At 44.4% G+C, this 17798-nt stretch overlaps 1 protein-coding gene across 1 annotated transcript in view; it reads right to left on the bottom strand.

Annotated features, from left to right (window-relative positions):
- Positions 1 to 8824, bottom strand: part of cadm4 (cell adhesion molecule 4) — a 253651-nt gene extending 244827 nt beyond the window's left edge. Inside the window, exon 1 of the mRNA XM_061675622.1 lies at positions 8622 to 8824. Coding sequence (XP_061531606.1) covers positions 8622 to 8694 — 73 coding nt within the window. The 5' untranslated portion in view covers positions 8695 to 8824. The remainder of the gene's footprint in view (positions 1 to 8621) is intronic.
- Positions 8825 to 17798: the final 8974 nt, after the last annotated feature.

Below are 17798 nucleotides of genomic sequence, written 5' to 3'. Positions count from 1 at the left end.
ACCAGAGAATCTTATTTCTCACCATCTTGGAGTCCTTCAGGTGTTTGTTTTTTTGTTTTTTATTTTTAGCAAACTCCGTGCAGGCTTTCCTGCGTCTTGCACTGAGGGGAGGCTTCTGTCGGGCCACTCTGCCATAAAGCCCCGACTGGTGGAGGGCTGCAGTGATGGTTGCCTTTCGAGAACTTTCTCCCATCTCTGGAGCTCAGCCATAGTGATCTTTGGGTTCTTCTTTACATCTCTCATTAAGGCTCTTCTCCCCCGATTGCTCAGTTTGGCCGGACGGAAGGGTTGTGGGCGGCCCAAACGTCTTCCATTTAAGGATTATGGAGGTCACTGTTCTCTAAGGCAGTGATTCCCAACCAGTCTGCCGGGGCACATTTGTGTGCCGTGAGCGCTCTCCAGGTGTGCCGTGGGAAATAATTGTACTTAATTGCTCAAGAAATTATTTATTTCCAGGAAATAATGTATCTTTATTCATCTATTTATGCCACTGAGGCATAACGACTGACATAACAAATAAATGCTCTTCTATTAGATGGCAGGAAGTACATACAGTAATTCATGTATCCACTTTTTGTGTGTGGGTGTGCCGTGAGATTTTACAATTGTAAAATATGTGCCTAGGCTCCATAAAGGTTGGAAATCACTTTTCTAAGGAACCTTAAGTGCAGCAGAAACCTTTTAAGGACACCTGACACAGAGGATATACAGTATGTGATGACATCTGAAGAACCAGAAATGACAGTGAAGTGTTCTGTCCTGGCTGCTGACAATAAAAGTAAGTAATAAACGTGTATGGTCCTTATATGAAGAGTCCTCTCCTAAACACATTTTCTTGCCGGAGAGTTTAGGGTAGAAACACAATTAATTTAAAATAGTAATGGTGCAGTTCGTCTTGTAAGAAGTGTTTAATAAAACAATGCTAGTCCAGAGCAGATGAATTTAATTTTCATTATTTCCTATGGGGAAGCCACTTGTTAATGTTAGACAACATAAATTTTGTTCATATTTGTGCTGTTTTGTTACACGGTAGCTCGTCATTCAGAGCGTCGTAGCCGGGCACGAATGGCTTTACGCCCCCTGCTGTGTCTCATCAAGACATAGAGTATTCCAATGGCCTCGCAGGGGGGATGGCGTGGGATGACGACAGTCTTATCAATGGAACAAGTGGTCCAAAAACAATTACAAATCACATAAAACGCTAAGGGGGCAGATTAGGAGTGAATCCCAGAAAAACACATCAGCGGCACTAAATGCTGCAGTGAGGAACTTTCAGCCTCGTCTGAGTAATAGAGGCATAAAATCCTCGGGGGGGAATAAACGCGATCCCACAATGAGTTGTGAGACTCTCTCAATCATGACTTTGGCCCAGTTGCAAAATGCCCCATTAGTTTATGGGGCTTTTTTGAGGCCGCCTGTCAGGACCCTTTCAGATGCCTTCAGTTGATCAAAATGGTGCAATTCCAAAACGGTGGAACTCCTCGTACAGTATGTCTTCTGTTGAGTTGACTGACATGCGGAAATGAAAGCAGTATACACACATACTGATTTTTAACACCTTAACTGATTTTTTAAACGTGAGAATCCTCACATATGAACAGGGGGAAAAAAATAGCCACGCGTGTTCTTGCTGCTCTACAATAGGAGGTGGACCACACACACACACACACAAGGATTTACGGTCGTAAATATTGAACAGGTTTAAGTACAATCATCTTCCCTGACCCGAGCATATCGTAGAGCAAAAATCACCCTTAAGACACCACCCACCAGAGGAAAATCAAGGAAACATCACTCTTAACACACCACAGGATAATCACTCAAGATGATGTTTCCTGCCCAGATCGGGCGGGAAACATCACTCTCAACACAGCCCACATCAGAGGATGATCACGCAGGATCTTTCAGATTGTAGAAGGAAAGCATAAAACAAATAATAACAAACAAAAAAATCACTCTCGACACACTCCACACCACAACATAATCACTCAGGCTCTTAGGGGCAAACAAATCACTCTTAAGCCACCCCACACCAGAGGATAATCGCTCAGCGTTTTTCATATCGGGTAGGACAAATCCATTTGGACACACATCGCAGGATAATCACTCAGGAACTTTTAGATTGTGTAGAAAAATCACTCTTAACACACAAAACACCACAGCATAATCGCTCAGGACCTTTCAGATCGGTTAGGGGGGGGGGAAAAATCTCTCTCAACACATCACAGTATAATTGTTGAGGATCTGTCCTATCAGGGGGAAAAATTGCTTTGAAAAGAAGCGTCACACCAGGGGATAATCACTCAGTATCTTTCACATTGGGGGGGGGGGGGGGGGGGGGGGGGGATCACTCCCACATCGTTCAACACCACAAGACAATCATCCATCCATCCATCCATTTTCTGGACCGCTTATCCTCACTCGGGTCGCGGGTATGCTGGAGCCTATCTCAGCTAACCGCGTCCCTGAACTGCTCTCCAGCCAATCGGAGGGCACATAAACAAGCAACCGTTCGCACTCACATTCACACCGACGGGCAAGTTAGAGTCTTCAATTAACCTACCACGCATCTTTTTGGGATTTGAACCCCGGTCCTCAGAACTGTGAGGCAGATGTGCTAACCGGTCGTTCACCGTGCCGTCACAAGACAAATTAGTCAGGATAATTTTTCTTGGCTCACAAGAGAGAACATTCACTCACATTCGGGCCAATTGTCTGTACTGTATGTGTGTACCCTGCTTTAAGAAGCATAAAAGACAATTGAGTATTCCTATCAAGTTATCGTATCATGTTGTTGCCTTGAACTAGCGAGCAGGAGGGCAGTGGAGGCTCACAGCTGAAGAAGCCATTTTAATTAAATTGTTGACAAGTTTATTTGTGCGCAAATTATCCCTCCAAGGTTTGGATCAAAGGATAAACCTTGGCTGGCGCTGCAGACTGCCAGCGCATCAGGAACAAAAGGCAGCTGCTAGGTAAAGGGCCAAAGAGGAAAGTGAAGGGAAGGCAATTTTTAACTCTCGTGATGCAATCTGACAAGCATCGAACGCAACAAACCACCACAGACAAACGTTGGCGTAAGCGCTCCTCGGTGACGCCAAAGAAAATGCATCAAAGCCTGTTACCGAACATTCCATATTTCCTCAAATAATGGCTATGCCTCTCTTATCTGCTGTGCTCCAATTACCAGCAAGGCACTTCATCCAGTGAAGGAATAGCAATCTCATTTGAACTCTGTTGCGAGCCAAAACGGCAGCATCGGAGCACTAAATCGGGTTCGAGAGTGTGGATTCTCATCGCATGTGAACGAGTTTCACGCACAGGATTAAACATGATCTTACGTTATGTAGCGATCAGGCGGGTGTTCCAGAAAGCGAGTCAAGTGAAAATTGGGGGAAAATTAACCCTGAGATGAGGGAAACTCCGACTTATCGTAAGAGAAATTCTGAGTCAGTCACCGTGGTAACAGACTGTGAACCGAACTAACCTGCTCTTTGGCAGGTTTTCGTAACTAAACCCTGACTTTAGATCTGTCACAGCTTGTCCGCTCCTCTGCTATCCCATCGATATTGAGGCGCAACTAAATCTAAAATGATATACTGGTATTCACGGACTAATTTCGGATCGAACTGTATCGCTTTTAATCAAACTCGGTCATGTATCTTTCTACCATTCTCCAGCCATCTCGAATCTCAGACTCTTGCAGACACGCTGTGATCAAATGTCAAGTCGTATGAATCAAATCTAAGAGAGGTCCAATCATGGCCGAGCAAAATGTGCCTTGTCGTCATTTTAAGCTGCTTCAGGTGCGCTTTTTCGACACCGGATTGCATTTAAATGAAAATGAGATGATATTCAGTACAGTGCCTTTTCAACTATACGCTGCAGTTAAAAGTGTGGTTAAGTGTTTAGGCAGTGCATTAAATAAGTGAATTGAAACTTTTGCATTCGTACAGCGATCTGCTCCCTTGGCGCTTCTCATTCCTTTGCTGAGGCAGCAGTGGGTTTTTTTTTTTGGTTGTTTTTTTACAAAATATATTTTTACTGTCACAATACGCCGGCATTAGCACTTCCAATTTCAAGAAGCCCAGCAAGTATCTCGACGTGTTTCTATCTGTTGCCATGGTAAATCGTAAATGTCTTTTTGTTGTGGTCATGCACGAGTTTTCGATTTCAGAGGAAGTCAACTCAGAGCCTACGTTTAGACAAGGTGTGTGTTGAATCTCCTTTCTGGAATACCCTGCAGTAGATTTGGACATGTGGTCACTCCCCAATGTTGTTTGTCCATGTTTACTTTCTGGCTCTGTGTTACTGTGACAACCCCCCCCACCCCCACCCCCCAACCACTATTCTCCACAAGGGGGCGCAAATTCTTGTCTTTTCTTTTTCTTTTTTTCGGGGGAATGCCACCTTGTGCACCCACACATATTTTACATACCAGAAACTGCCACTAGTTGCACTTAGTCTGCCTGTTTTAAAACTGTTTTAAACTCCGGTTTTGCTTGACCTGCCCTGAATTGTAATGTTAATATTCCAAGACGTGTGTTACAAATAAACACTTCCCCCCCATCTGCAGTTAAGTAAGTGAATAAAGAATCTCTTTTTCTAAACAGCCACTGTATTTGCACACATATATTATATGTGCATGCTCCAATTCCTCCATATTTTTGCATAAGCGTGGCGCATGGGGACACGGTGTGCCCGCCATAATTGGTATTCATCACACAGAAAGCAGAGTGCCCAAAGCTAGGTCCAAACCTAATGACACGTTGGGAGAGGGGGGACATGCTCAAAACGGATGGTTCTCATTGTACACATTCAAAACAAACAAACGGAGGTGATTTAATGCGTACAGCGATATGCCAGGTGCTAATGGAGGCATGAAATGGTGGCAGGGATGTGGGGGAATACAGATGTGGATGTGGGCGGGGGGGGCTATTAATTGTGGGTGAGAAGAGGAGGAGGTGTCAGTGGCATTTGTTTCGGTGTGGGGGTGCAAAACTTTGGCCCAAGGCTTTCAAGAGCGTGTACGCATGTGCGTGTGTGTGTGCTTCAGGCCTGCCCGTCAGGCACACTCTGAAGTCACAGTGCTGTCTCCATCTGTCCCCCCCCCCCCCCATGCTTCCACAACACAACTTTCTCCTCCCATTGTCATTGCAACCTCTCTTTCGACATAACTGATTGAAAGGTAGCTCTTAATCTGCTACTTAACCAATCAGGTGTTGACTAGACTCGTTAGTGGGAATCGTAATTGACATATTGAACAATCGTATGCTTCCACCATGGTGGGAACAATTTGGGGAAGGTCCTTTGTGAGTTTGGAGTGGATCAGTACCCTTTGAATGATATTTAATCGTATTTTTCAACACATTTTTGGTATGTAAAATTGACTAAAAAAAAAACAAAAAACTTTTCCATACCTCTCAGAATTGGAGAGAAATAGCACAGTCTTTGCACTTCATTCCTATGTGTGGGTATACTGTTTCTCCAGTGTCTTATAGGACGATGCCAGGTGGCGTCCTCACATCTCCAAAATCACTACTTTTCTGGAAATAAAAATAATAAAAAAAAAAATATATATATATATATTAATTAATTAATTTTTAAAAAATACCAAAATGTTCGAGTTACGAAACACCCCATAATTCGTGTTGGTAATATACCTTATAATGCTACCCTATCCCGTCGCAACCCAACATCAACACAAACCCAAAAACAATGCTAATTTATTTCGCTGTCATTGGTGAAGTTGGCAGGACACGTCGCCAGTGCCAGTCATCCACATCTGACAAACTCTGTGCTCACGCTGACCCCCCCACCAGACAAAAAGCCTTTAAAATACTTCATAAAAGCAAACAACTGCGGTCAACTTCCCAAACTGTTCCTCAAAGGTCCTTGGGCTGTCGATTCCTCGCGGATTTTGAAAATAGATCTGGATGTTCGCCAAGCCTAGCTGCCAAGTTAACAAACGGCTTGCTCACAGATGCATTTTCAAAAACAGGTAGAGAGAAAAAGATTTACTTGGTGTTTTAATTACACACTTGATGGGTAGCCAGACACTCCAGGGCCCAAATTATTTGTATACAAGCAATTAAAAAGTAGATTTCCATAATACTGGATGTCCCCTTAAGCAACAGTGTTATGGGACCTGTTTCTTTTGATCTACCAAACTAAAGGAAACTGGCATTTTTTCTGGCTATATGTGAACATAACGGAGATGGCGGGCCCAGGCTTGATTGTTGAGGACCCAGCATCCTCATTGCATTCCATTTTCACTCCCTGTAGGTGTGTATGTGTACATTGTGGGCTTGAACAAGCTGCCATCTATGCCAACCCATCCGTGCATCCGTCTCTGACTTGCCACAACCAATACTGTCACCGTCTTTTCCCAGCCTATCCTCAATAGTGCTCCTGCTGATTTCCCCTCAAAACTACAGCCTTTATCACACAATATAAATGCATATGATGCACAAAGCGCCCGCCTTTATGGCTCTTCCACCCCCGCCCCTCCCACCGTCGCCAAACCTTTCCATCCCCGTCTCTCCTGGCCTCTGTCAGTGGCTAGATTAATGACAGTGATCAGCGAGCAAACTCCCAGCAGAGGTTGCCCGCAGCTGACGCGGAAAACACGCCACTGCAAGCAACGCGCAAAAGCCGACGGGGGCCGCATTTAAATGCAACGCATGGGCAATTTCATAAAGATGTGCCCAGAAACACATACATAAACACATACACTTCTTACACAACACACATATATACAGTAAATCCTCACTGCACCGCTGCTGAGGGCTCATACTAACACACACACACACACAGGAGGGGATCAATCAATACACAAGCTATAATAAGGTGAGCTTGGCATCATAGCAGCTGATGTCGGAGCAGTGTGGCTCACCCCACTGCACAACAACACAACAGAAGCACAACAGTGTGACAAAGAGCAACCTCACACTTTTAAGCAACCTGGCAGGGAGAAACAAGCATCAAGGGTAGACATTCACTCGCAGCGTACGCATTTCCTCAAATAGTCGCCGTGTGTCATCCACTTACAAAAAATAAACACCTCCCTTAAATGAATGTCTCCTTGGACCCCCCCCCCCCCCATTAGGTGAAACAATTGTTGCAATTGTAATCATATCCCATTGGAACTGTGTTGTCAACCAAAACAGCAGCAGATATGAATAAAGTATCTACATGTCTCTATCTATCTATTTATCAGTAGTAAAATTCCCAATGAATATTTGTATGAAAACCCCTTCTTCAGGAGGGCCTGAGCTCCCAATTTGAACCCGGTACCTCTCAACTGTGAGCCAAAAGTGTTAACCCCCGACCGTACCATGCTGTAAGTGCGATGCTGTAAGTAGAATACATTTAATGGAAAGCGTGCTTTGTCCCACGTGATAATGTATTCTTACCCCACCTTCCAAATTTCATATGCCGGGACTGTCATAAACCGAAGAACACTGCCGTCCTCGAATGCGTACACGAACGATGGGAAGCCATTGGTGCACAGAAATACACAAGGTTGGGAGAGTTACTTCAAAAAGGGATTGTGACACAGTTACTGGTTACCTGTTGAAGAATACAGTAAGTAATGTAATACTGAAGTCATGTAACTTCAGGACTTTAAGTTACCTTTGGATTACTCCAATACCAAATATACTAATACAGACCAAATAAATAAAATAAATCTTTTCTCTTTTTTTTTTTTTTTTTTTTGCTAAATCTACCTGTAATCTGATGATATATTGTTGTTGTTTTCCTAATTCCGGAACGCCATTCCAAACTGTATATTCCGTTACTCCCCAAGCCTCCATATACAGTGTATCACAGGCTTTTCTTTATGTTTTTCCTCAAAGTATAATGACTTTATTTTCCTCAAAATGAGCCTTTTGCAACATGAAAACGCCACACAGAGGAAAGCCCGAGTCTGGACACGGAACCCAGGACCTCCCGACTGTGAGGAAGACGTGAGAAATACATACAAAATCATTGAAAGGGAAAAACTATTGTTATGCCAAATTTGAAATGTCGCATGTCGGGACCGTCGTAAACCGAGGAACGCCCCCCTCTGTAGTCTTCCTTGCATGAATGCAGCGGGCTTCAAGGTTCCCACAAATACTGTAAAGCCTGGAAAAAGGCTTTTTAAATGATTCTCTCTCTCATAACATCACGACTTGATGCTTATCAAATTAAACATTTGCAAGTTGCAAACTGCACAAAAAAAACAGACGTGCTAACCACAACCCGAGCACGCCATCAATGCAGAACAATCAAGTGGGGAAAAACAGCCAAGTACGGCCGTAACTGAGCGTGGAGCTGGAAATGTCAGTATGCCGAGGACAACGCTCTCTTCCCTGCAAGCATGGCCGAGCGGCCCACTGGGGGCGCACACTTCTATTGTAGTGTGAGAAACAGTGACATTGGAGCTGAACGTCCAGGGTGACGGCTCCACCTATCACTTTGGTTTCCCTTATGAGGCGTGGAAGGAGTACAAGTAGCCCAACCGACGCAGCGCATTCCTGTGCAAGTCAGACAAAAGTGCAAGTGACAGCGCGGGTTGAGTGTTCCCGACCGCTCGCGAGCGGCAAACTTGCACCGGGGACAGAAAAGCGACGACTTACCGGTGCGCGCCAGGCAAACGACGGCGATGGCGACGAGGGGGACGCGGTAGTTCCACACGGACGCGAGCGCCATGGTCGAGTATTCCTCTCGTCTCCTTCTCCTTCTCCTTCCCGGCTGTGTGTTGGAGTAAGTAATTCCTCTTGGTTTTCGCAGGACGGCGGAGGCGTCACTCACACGGGGAACACGCGCTCGCTCCGGCTGGGCTGGCGCGCACTCGCGACGTGTGCGTGCGTATGCTGTGCGCGCGTCCGCGTGCGTCTTTGCTTGTGGTTGCGCACACCCACGCCCACTTTCTCTGGCACGCACATGCAAGGTGGGAGCGCGACGACGTGTGTGACGGCTCGGGCCGGTTTTTCCTGGTGTTGACTTTTAAGAACAACGCGAGGGGGGGTCATTGGAATTAAAACAAAACAAAGTGCACAGGGCTTGGAAGAAGTCAATAGACACCTAATGGTTCCGACCTATGTCTGATCAGGCCCAATTAAGAGCTTCAGCACAAAGTGATAGTCCGTGATAAAAACACTGTTTGTCTTTCTCCGTCTCTCTCTCTCTCTCTCTCTCTATATATATATATATATATATATATATATATATATATATATATATATATATATGTATATATGTATGTATGTATATATATATATGTGTGTGTGTATGTGTGTGTATATTTTTATGTCTTCTTTTTTTCACCAACACTTTTGAACGCAGCATTTTTTTTAAACCTGTATCTTTGGCGCCCTCCGCAGGTCACTTTTCCAATAGCGTCAGCTGAGTTTCTTCCATTTGTACAGTACAGCGGGTCCTCTGTTTACGACTCGCTTTGCGACGTAACTCGAACTTGTAGGCGACAAAAACAATCGAATAAAAAAACAATAACAACAACAATAATCTTTTATAAAAAATTATGTTTGTAACCTCCAAAAGTCCTTACCCCTAACCCTTTCTTTAGTCTCTCCTAATTCAATCAGTCTCAGCAGATGGCCGCAACCAAAGTGTCAATATTGTAGTGGTACCTGGGATTACAAATTTAATTCGCTCCAATCGCTTATTTTGACCATTAAAGTGATTTTAAACGCATTCATCCTTTCCATCCCACCCAAAAACAATGTTCTTTTGTTTTTATAACAAAAATAGCTGTGTAAAACAATGCAAATATTTTTTTTTTTTTGAAGTTTTATAAATATGATTACGGCGGCACGGTGGGCGACTGGTTAGAGCATCAGCCCTCACAGTTCTGAGGACCGGGGTTCAATCCCCGGCCCCGCCTGTGTGGAGTTTGCATGTTCTCCCCGTGCCTGCGTGGGTTTTCTCCGGGCACTCCGGTTTCCTCCCGCATCCCAAAAACATGCATGAATTGGAGACTCTAAATTGCCCGTAGGCGTGACTGTGAGTGCGAATGGTTGTTTGTTTGTATGTGCCCTGCGATTGGCTGGCAACCGGTTCAGGGTGTACCCCGCCTCCTGCCCGATGACAGCTGGGTTTAGGCTCCAGCGCGCCCGCGACCCTCGTGAGGAGAAGCGGCTCAGAAAATGGATGGATGGAAATATGATTACTGTACATCATGTAGTATTTGTGTGTTGAATAAGTGACGTCAGAAGCTGGAGTCAGGTTGGCCGATTACAGTCTGTGTGTGAGCATCTGTGTGTGAGTTGTGGCCTTCAGCAGCTCCTTGTGGTGAGTGTTCTCATTTTGTATTTGCGTGTGTGACTGTCACATTTAAAAAAAAATGCATCAGGAGCCGTGTTTCCCATCGCACACATGCGTTGGCATTACATTACCTTTACTGCTCCATTTTTTGTTTCACTTCACCCAAGGGTCACTGTATCAGAAGCTTACTGGAGCCTCAAATTTTGGCTAGCAACACCCCTCCATCCATTTTCTACACCACTTATCCTCACTAGGGTTGCGGGTATGCTGGAACCTACCAAGGATTGCACCCAATGGCAGCGATTGTCACGTGTTTTATTTTTTTTATTTTTTTAAGGCAGAGCAAAACCTGGGAAAAGCTAACTAAGCAAGGTCCCAAAACTGATGACGTAACAAAGAAACACTTGATTAAACCTAAAAGTGGAAACAAGACATGACGAATGAAATAACTGCGCAACACTACTGGCGACTACGATATGTGACAAAGACGATGAACCGACAAGCGCCGAAAGAAACCAGGGAACTAAATACAAACAAAGTGACGAGACAGCGAGGAAAACCTGGTGAAGACACGACCGGCTGGAGGGAGCCGATTGGTCGACACAAGGTAGAGAGGGTTGACGAGAACAGGTGGACACAATAACTAAACGAGCACACGACATGAACAACATGGAACGCAGGAAAACATGAAACGAAACTGAACACAATCCAAACCAAAACACAGACCTTGACAATGGTATGTGAGGGGTATTGTAAGAAGTAAGTGCACTGTAAAGCTACAAGTGGGGGTGCGAACTATGAATGGAGGTATTGCTGGGGGGACATTTTCCAGTTGTGCCTTCGGATAAGAGGGACCGAACTCGAGTTTTTCAAAATAGATGACATTCATTCATTCAGATGACTTTTTAAAACAACCACGTAACTTAGCCTTAAGTCCTTTAGCTTAATGCTAACAAACAATAATAATAAACAAAATAAAAATAAAAACACGCCATAGACGTCTTCATCCTCTGCGAAAAACTACTAATATTATGCAGCTTACTGTGTTACAGTAGTTGTGAAACTCTTCTGCATGTGTGTCTGCATGACTGTATTATACTGCTCCCCAGTGGCGCTCACACAGAAGGAGCTGCAAAAAAAAAAATCATGATTCACATACTGTTTCATTCTTCAAATTTGTTTTTTATCTTATACAATGTGTGTTTTTTTTTTATGTACAATATTAGAGAGTGCTTTTTTTCGTTGTGAATTATTTTGTTCTGAGGGGTCTTGCAACAGATCAATGGCATTTCCAATTTGCAATTTCAATGGGAAAGATGATTTGAGATCCGAGTGCTTTTAGTTACAGGCATTGTCATGGACCAAAATCAACTCTCGAGGATCTCAAGGCATCACTGATACATGCTTTTGGACTGCATGGCGGAGCTGAGGTTTGACTCATGTAGGCTACCGCTTTCAAATATTGCACAAATAGCATTAAACTCGTTCAATATTGGACACAAAGGGGAGACATTTTCTCCCCTGTGTTCTCGCAGGTCGGCCTGATGCTTGAGGTCCTGAAGTCGAACCCTCAAGAGACCCCCCCCAGCCCCGTGAAATCTTTTTATTGTCACCGCATCAAGAACAGTAACACCCCCCCCCCCCCCCCCCCCAAAAAAAAAAATTTCATTCCTTTCCTCCTCATCAGGCTCTGTGCAAGTGTTTGTTCTCTTTTTGTCAGGGAATCGTTCCTCCACTCTGAAAATCCTCTCCACCCGCAGCAGATGGGTCATTGTCAGAGAGTAATGAGTAGCAAACACCTGCTTCTCCGCATTAAACTCCTCTCCTCCATTCCCAGCCGTTTGACACAACATATGCGGCGTACACATACAAAACGAAGTGACCGTGACCGCAGCAGCTTTGGCAGCGACAGCGTGCCGTTACACGAGCCCCAAGTCTCCTGATGGGGTTCGATTCAGCAGAATGGGTTGGAAAGAGGGCCACTTAGGCAGGGGCCCAGAAACCATCTATGATGTCATCTCACGAGTCATACCAGATGGATTGTTTCATTTGGGAAACAGTGAATATCTATCAAGAAAACACTTTGGTGCTCTTCGTTGCGCTTATTTAACGGCGTTGTCTGCAGCACAGCAGTTTTCAAACTTTTTACACCTTACAAAAATACTTAACTCTCCAAGTGTCACCTCAAATACAGTAGGCCTAAGTGATTCATCTATTATCAAAATAGTGGTCGATTCATCGATGAATTGTTGCACTTCTAAACTGAACTGTACTTGATGTTTTTGCGTATCACGGGTGGGACTTTGATAATCACTGATCTACAGTGTTCCCTCCTATATTGCAGTTCATCATTTATGTCCCCACCGTATCGCATTCCATTTTTTTTAAGCAATCCCTTTTATGGGTTTTTACAGTGTACTGAGTTACTGCAATGCCCTCGCATGTGGGAAAGGAGAGCCACAGTTGGCGGTGCACTTTTCAGCCATTTATTGAACGCCGGAAAGAACAGTAACATGCATAAACAAACTCAGAGTTGCTTATTTCTTAAAGTGATTTGACGTACGCTATGTACAGTATGTTTTGGGAGTGTCCGGCAGGTTTCCTGTTCCTGCCAGGACTCCCTGTCCTTTCTCTGCCATGTGGGGCAATGAAGCCACCTGCCCCAAGTTGTCAAGTCAAGCAAAGTGTGCAAAATATGGCCATTATTGTATTGAGTTTGGGGCACAAATGGTTTTGGCCCCACAAAGCAACCAGTGACATGACCAGCAAAATATATAGTTTTTATATTTTCAAATATACAGTGGAATGTTTACAATTAAAAAAATAGATATTATTACCATAATGATCGTAATAAAGTCAAAATAGTAAGATAATAATTAGTATAGTATGATAAGCGAATAAAAGTAGCAATTTGTCTGTGAGAAAAAAGAATTACAAGAATAAGGCTGTTTGGAAGTAAATGAAATATTACAATCGTAATCATATACACGTAGCTGCATTTAAGATGAGGATTGTTGACAAACTTGTCCAGTTAATAACAAAGTATGACAACAAAGTCATAGTATTATGAGAATAAAAAAAGTCATAATAGTGTGACAATAAAGCCATAATATCATAAGAAAAATTTTGAAGAATTGTTTCTTGTTGAGTTTTGCTCCATCGTTTTACCAGGAGTGTGTTTAACCATAATTGGATGCTATCACAGGATTACTACATAGCACGGCTCTCTAGAGACAAACTTTTCAAAGATTCGAGGACATTAATTGTCATACCAACACACATTTACACATGATATGGGTACAAAATTTGATACCGAAGGTCCCAGATTAGCCCAATGGGTATGAACCTAACCCAACCTAACATTTTTTGTTGATGAAAACATCCACTGATTCTCTCTGGTTATGAACCTTTACAGTATACAACAACAAAACAGTTGTTTTGATATTAATCCAAGACATACAATTATTCTTGCCTCAAGCTCTTGTCCACCGATTCATCCGCAGGGTACCATTTAGGTGAAAAGGTCGCAGTACGCCACGCTGTATAAACAGAGCATTGCAGCTCCAAGTTGAGCTCCGCTGCATGAAATCCCTCTGAAAAGAATCCAGTCTTTTCTGCCGGTCCCCAATTGAAGCCCCTTGGACCTTCCACGGGTCGCTTAAGATCTACAACTTCTTTAAGACTTTCTCTGAGTGCCCCCGAGGTGTTAAGTTGCTACAAGTCTGTATATTGAGTGGAGATACATACGAGTGTGTAAAACACTCAGCAAAGCATGGCTGGTTCTTGAATAATCAGTTTAATAACATTATCCCGGCAGTGTGCGGACACGCAGGTCGTTAATGAAGTGTCACTGTTAAACTGCCACTTCGCCCCGTTTATTAACGGCGGTCTACGGTCAGCCACGCGCTGATAATAAAAGCACATAAAAGACAACATAACTTTAGCGGACAAGCGTGATGAAACGATCCGTACTCCGAGGGCGTTTGTGTTAATAAGCGACGGCGGTGACGCCGACGAGGGCCACGTGTAAAATTAAAAAGATGAACTTGTGGTCCGTGACGGTTATTTTCGGGGAATTGGAACAAACCGAATTTACTTTGGCTGCCTGCACTTCTAATAAAAGGGCATATTTCCAAGGCTAACTGCCTTCTCTACAAAGTGTTATTTGTACTGAGAGTATTTATGTGTGACTTTCTATTAGCTACACTTGCACACACATCTAATAACACAAAAAAATACATGTGCCGTATGAACAATTCTGCCTGTACCAAAAGAGAATAATGCTCACTTTTGAGGGACACGGTCAAAGAGCAATTCATTTTTTAAGTTTGGAATTGTGAATAACTACTAGTTAGTGAGTATCAGGAAGTAGCCTAGCACCAGATAGAACCAGGAAGTGGCCTGCTAACTAAGTCATGGATGGACAAGCAAATAACAAACTAGTGCCATGCAAATAGCACAACCATTAGTTAGTTAGTTGGTTGGTTAGTTAGAATCTGGAAGTAGCCTGCTAACTAAACAGAAACTAAGTAAAAGTAAAAAGTGGTGCGCTCCAAAAAACAGAAATACTGGTTAGTTAGTTTAATGAAGTAGTTTGCTCACACATAAAAAAAAAAAAAAATGGTGCCATGCCAATAGCACATTGATTCATTTCCCGTACCGTTTATTCTCACTTGGGTCACGGGCGTGCCCGAGCCTATCCCAGGTGACTCTGGGCAAGAGAGGCAGGGTACACCCTGAACTGGTCGCCAGCCAATCGCAGGGCACATAGAAACAAACAACCAGTCGCGCTGACATTCACACCGACGGGGAATTTAGAGTTGTTAACTCATCTACCATGCACGTTTTTGGGACGTGGGAGGAAACCCAGACAAAACTCACGCAGGCACGGGAAGAACATGCCAACTCCATACAGGCGGGGCCGGATTTGAACCGGAATCCAGGTCCTCAGAACTATAAGTAACCAGTCATCCACCATGCCGCCTGCAAATAGCACATCCATTAGTTATTTAGTTAGTTACCAGGATTATCCATAAAAAAACAAAAAAAAAAAAAACAAAAAATCTAAATGGATTGCTGCAAAACATTGCGGAGATAGTGGTATATTTTATTAAGTGAAACTGATTATTCAACTATATATTCAATTTATTTCAGCAATTTCATCTTTTTCTTCTTCTTTTGTACAGAGCTTAAGTTTGGGGCAGAACGAGAAATGTATTTGTTACATTACAGTCCACTTGCAATGGAGCTAAGTGAGTGAGTGACCCACCATATCCAGAAATCGAGCTAGAAACCACCTGACAAAAGAAATTAACATTGCAAAGAGGAACTATGCAGCAATGTTGGAAAAACAGTTTAGCGCAAACGACTCTAAATCAGTCTGGCGTGCATTCCAATCGCTGACTAATTACAAGCGACGATCCCCCCAAGCTGAGAACAATAGCACACGAGCCAACGACTTGAATACCTTCTATTGCAGATTTGAAAAGGACACTTTCACGCCACACACCCACCCGGCCGCACCCGCGACCACAACCACACCTCTGACTTCTGCGTTAACCATCCATGAACAGGATGTGAGACGCATCTTCAAACAACAGAAGATTAACAAAGCGACAGGACCGGACCATGTGTCCCCATCCTGCCTCAAAGTCTGCGCGGACCAGCTCGCTCCAGTCTTCACTCAGATCTTTAACAGATCTTTGGAAATGTGCGAAGTTCCATCCTGTTTCAAACGCTCCACCATCATTCCAGTCCCCAAGAAACCTGCGATCTCTGGTCTGAATGACTACAGGCCTGTCGCTTTGACATCTGTGGTCATGAAGTCCTTTGAACGTCTTGTGCTGGACCACCTCAAGAGTGTCACAGGTCCCCTGCTGGACCCCCTGCAGTTTGCCTACCAAGCGAACAGGTCTGCGGATGATGCAGTCAACATGGGACTGCACTTCATCCTAGAACACCTCGACAGTGCAGGGACCTACGCGAGGATCCCGTTCGTGGACTTCAGCTCAGCGTTCAACACCATCATCCCTGAACTCCTTTCAACCAAGCTTCTCCAGCTCAGCGTCTCACCTGCCATCTGCCAGTGGATTTACAGATTTCTGACGGCAGGACACAGCAGGTCAGGCCACCTCATCCACACGCAGCATCAGCACTGGGGCGCCCCAAGGTTGTGTCCTCTCTCCGCTGCTCTTCTCTCTCTACACGAACGACTGCACCTCAGCGAACCCGACTGTCAAGCTCCTGAAGTTTGCAGATGACACCACTGTCATCGGCCTCATCAAGGACGGTGATGAGTCTGCATATCGACAGGAAGCGGAGCGGCTGGAGCTGTGGTGCGGCCGACACAACCTGGAGCTGAACACGCGCAAGACGGTAGAGATGATCGTGGACTTCAGGAGGAATCCTTCGCCACAGCTGCCCCTCACGTTGTCCAGCTGCCTTGTGTCAACCGTCGAGACCTTCAATTTCCTGGGAATTACAATCTCTCAGGACCTGAAGTGGGCGAACAACATCAACTCCGCCCTCAAAAAGGCCCAGCAGAGGATGTACTTCCTGCGGCTTCTGAGAAAGCACGGCCTGCCACCGGAGCTGCTGAGACAGTTCTACACAGCGGTCATCGAATCGGTCCTGTGTTCTTCAATCACAGTCTGGTTTGGTGCTGCTACAAAAAAGGACAAACTCCGACTGCAACTGACAATCAAAACTGCTGAAAGGATTGTCGGTACCCCCCTACCCACCATTGAGGGCTTGCACGCTGCCAGAACTAAGACAAGGGCGTGCAAAATCCTCTCGGACCCTCCACAGCTCCTTCCCTCAGGTAGGCGCTACCGATCAACGCAAACTAGAACTAGTAGACATTCCAACAGCTTCTTCCCTCTTGCGATCAACTTCTTAAACACCTAACCTATAATTCCATTACAACAAGCTGGCAATTTTTTGACTTGAGTTCGTTGTCACATTTCTGTGGGGCCAATTATGTATTACTCGTGCACTCACTGGAGTTGTCTCGCCATGCTGCACTATTTGCATATACTGGCCACTCATGCCAGAGTAGCATCTGCTCCATTTGCACACTGATTGAGGAGCATCTGTAACATTTGCACAACCGACATTGTCCCAGATGATCGCACTACTCGTCACTTGAAACCGCATACACTCCTTGAAGTCTCAGCGCCCTTTGCACAATGGTCATTGCACCGGACTATTGCAATATTAGTCATTCGAACTGCTCAAAGTGCTAGAGGACTGTGCATCTTTTTTCACAATTGTTTTTTGTCAATGTCTTTATGTCTCCAAAGTGTTCTGTAAATTGACTGTCTGTTGTACTAGAGCGGCTCCAACTACCGCAGACAAATACCTTGTGTGTTTTGGACATACTTGGCAAATAAAGATGATTCTGATTCTGAAAATGGGGCTTCTGTGTGTGACTGTAGCTAATCATCCACAGATTAGTTATGAACAGGAGTAAATGCAGGCCAGCAACTACATTGAAATGAGTGTGAAATTTTGAACATCACAAGTCTCTG

The sequence above is a fragment of the Phycodurus eques genome, chromosome 4 (assembly GCF_024500275.1).
Source record: "Phycodurus eques isolate BA_2022a chromosome 4, UOR_Pequ_1.1, whole genome shotgun sequence".
NCBI classification, from domain to species: Eukaryota; Metazoa; Chordata; class Actinopteri; order Syngnathiformes; family Syngnathidae; genus Phycodurus; species Phycodurus eques.
This window is presented reverse-complemented; position numbering and strand designations above follow the sequence as displayed.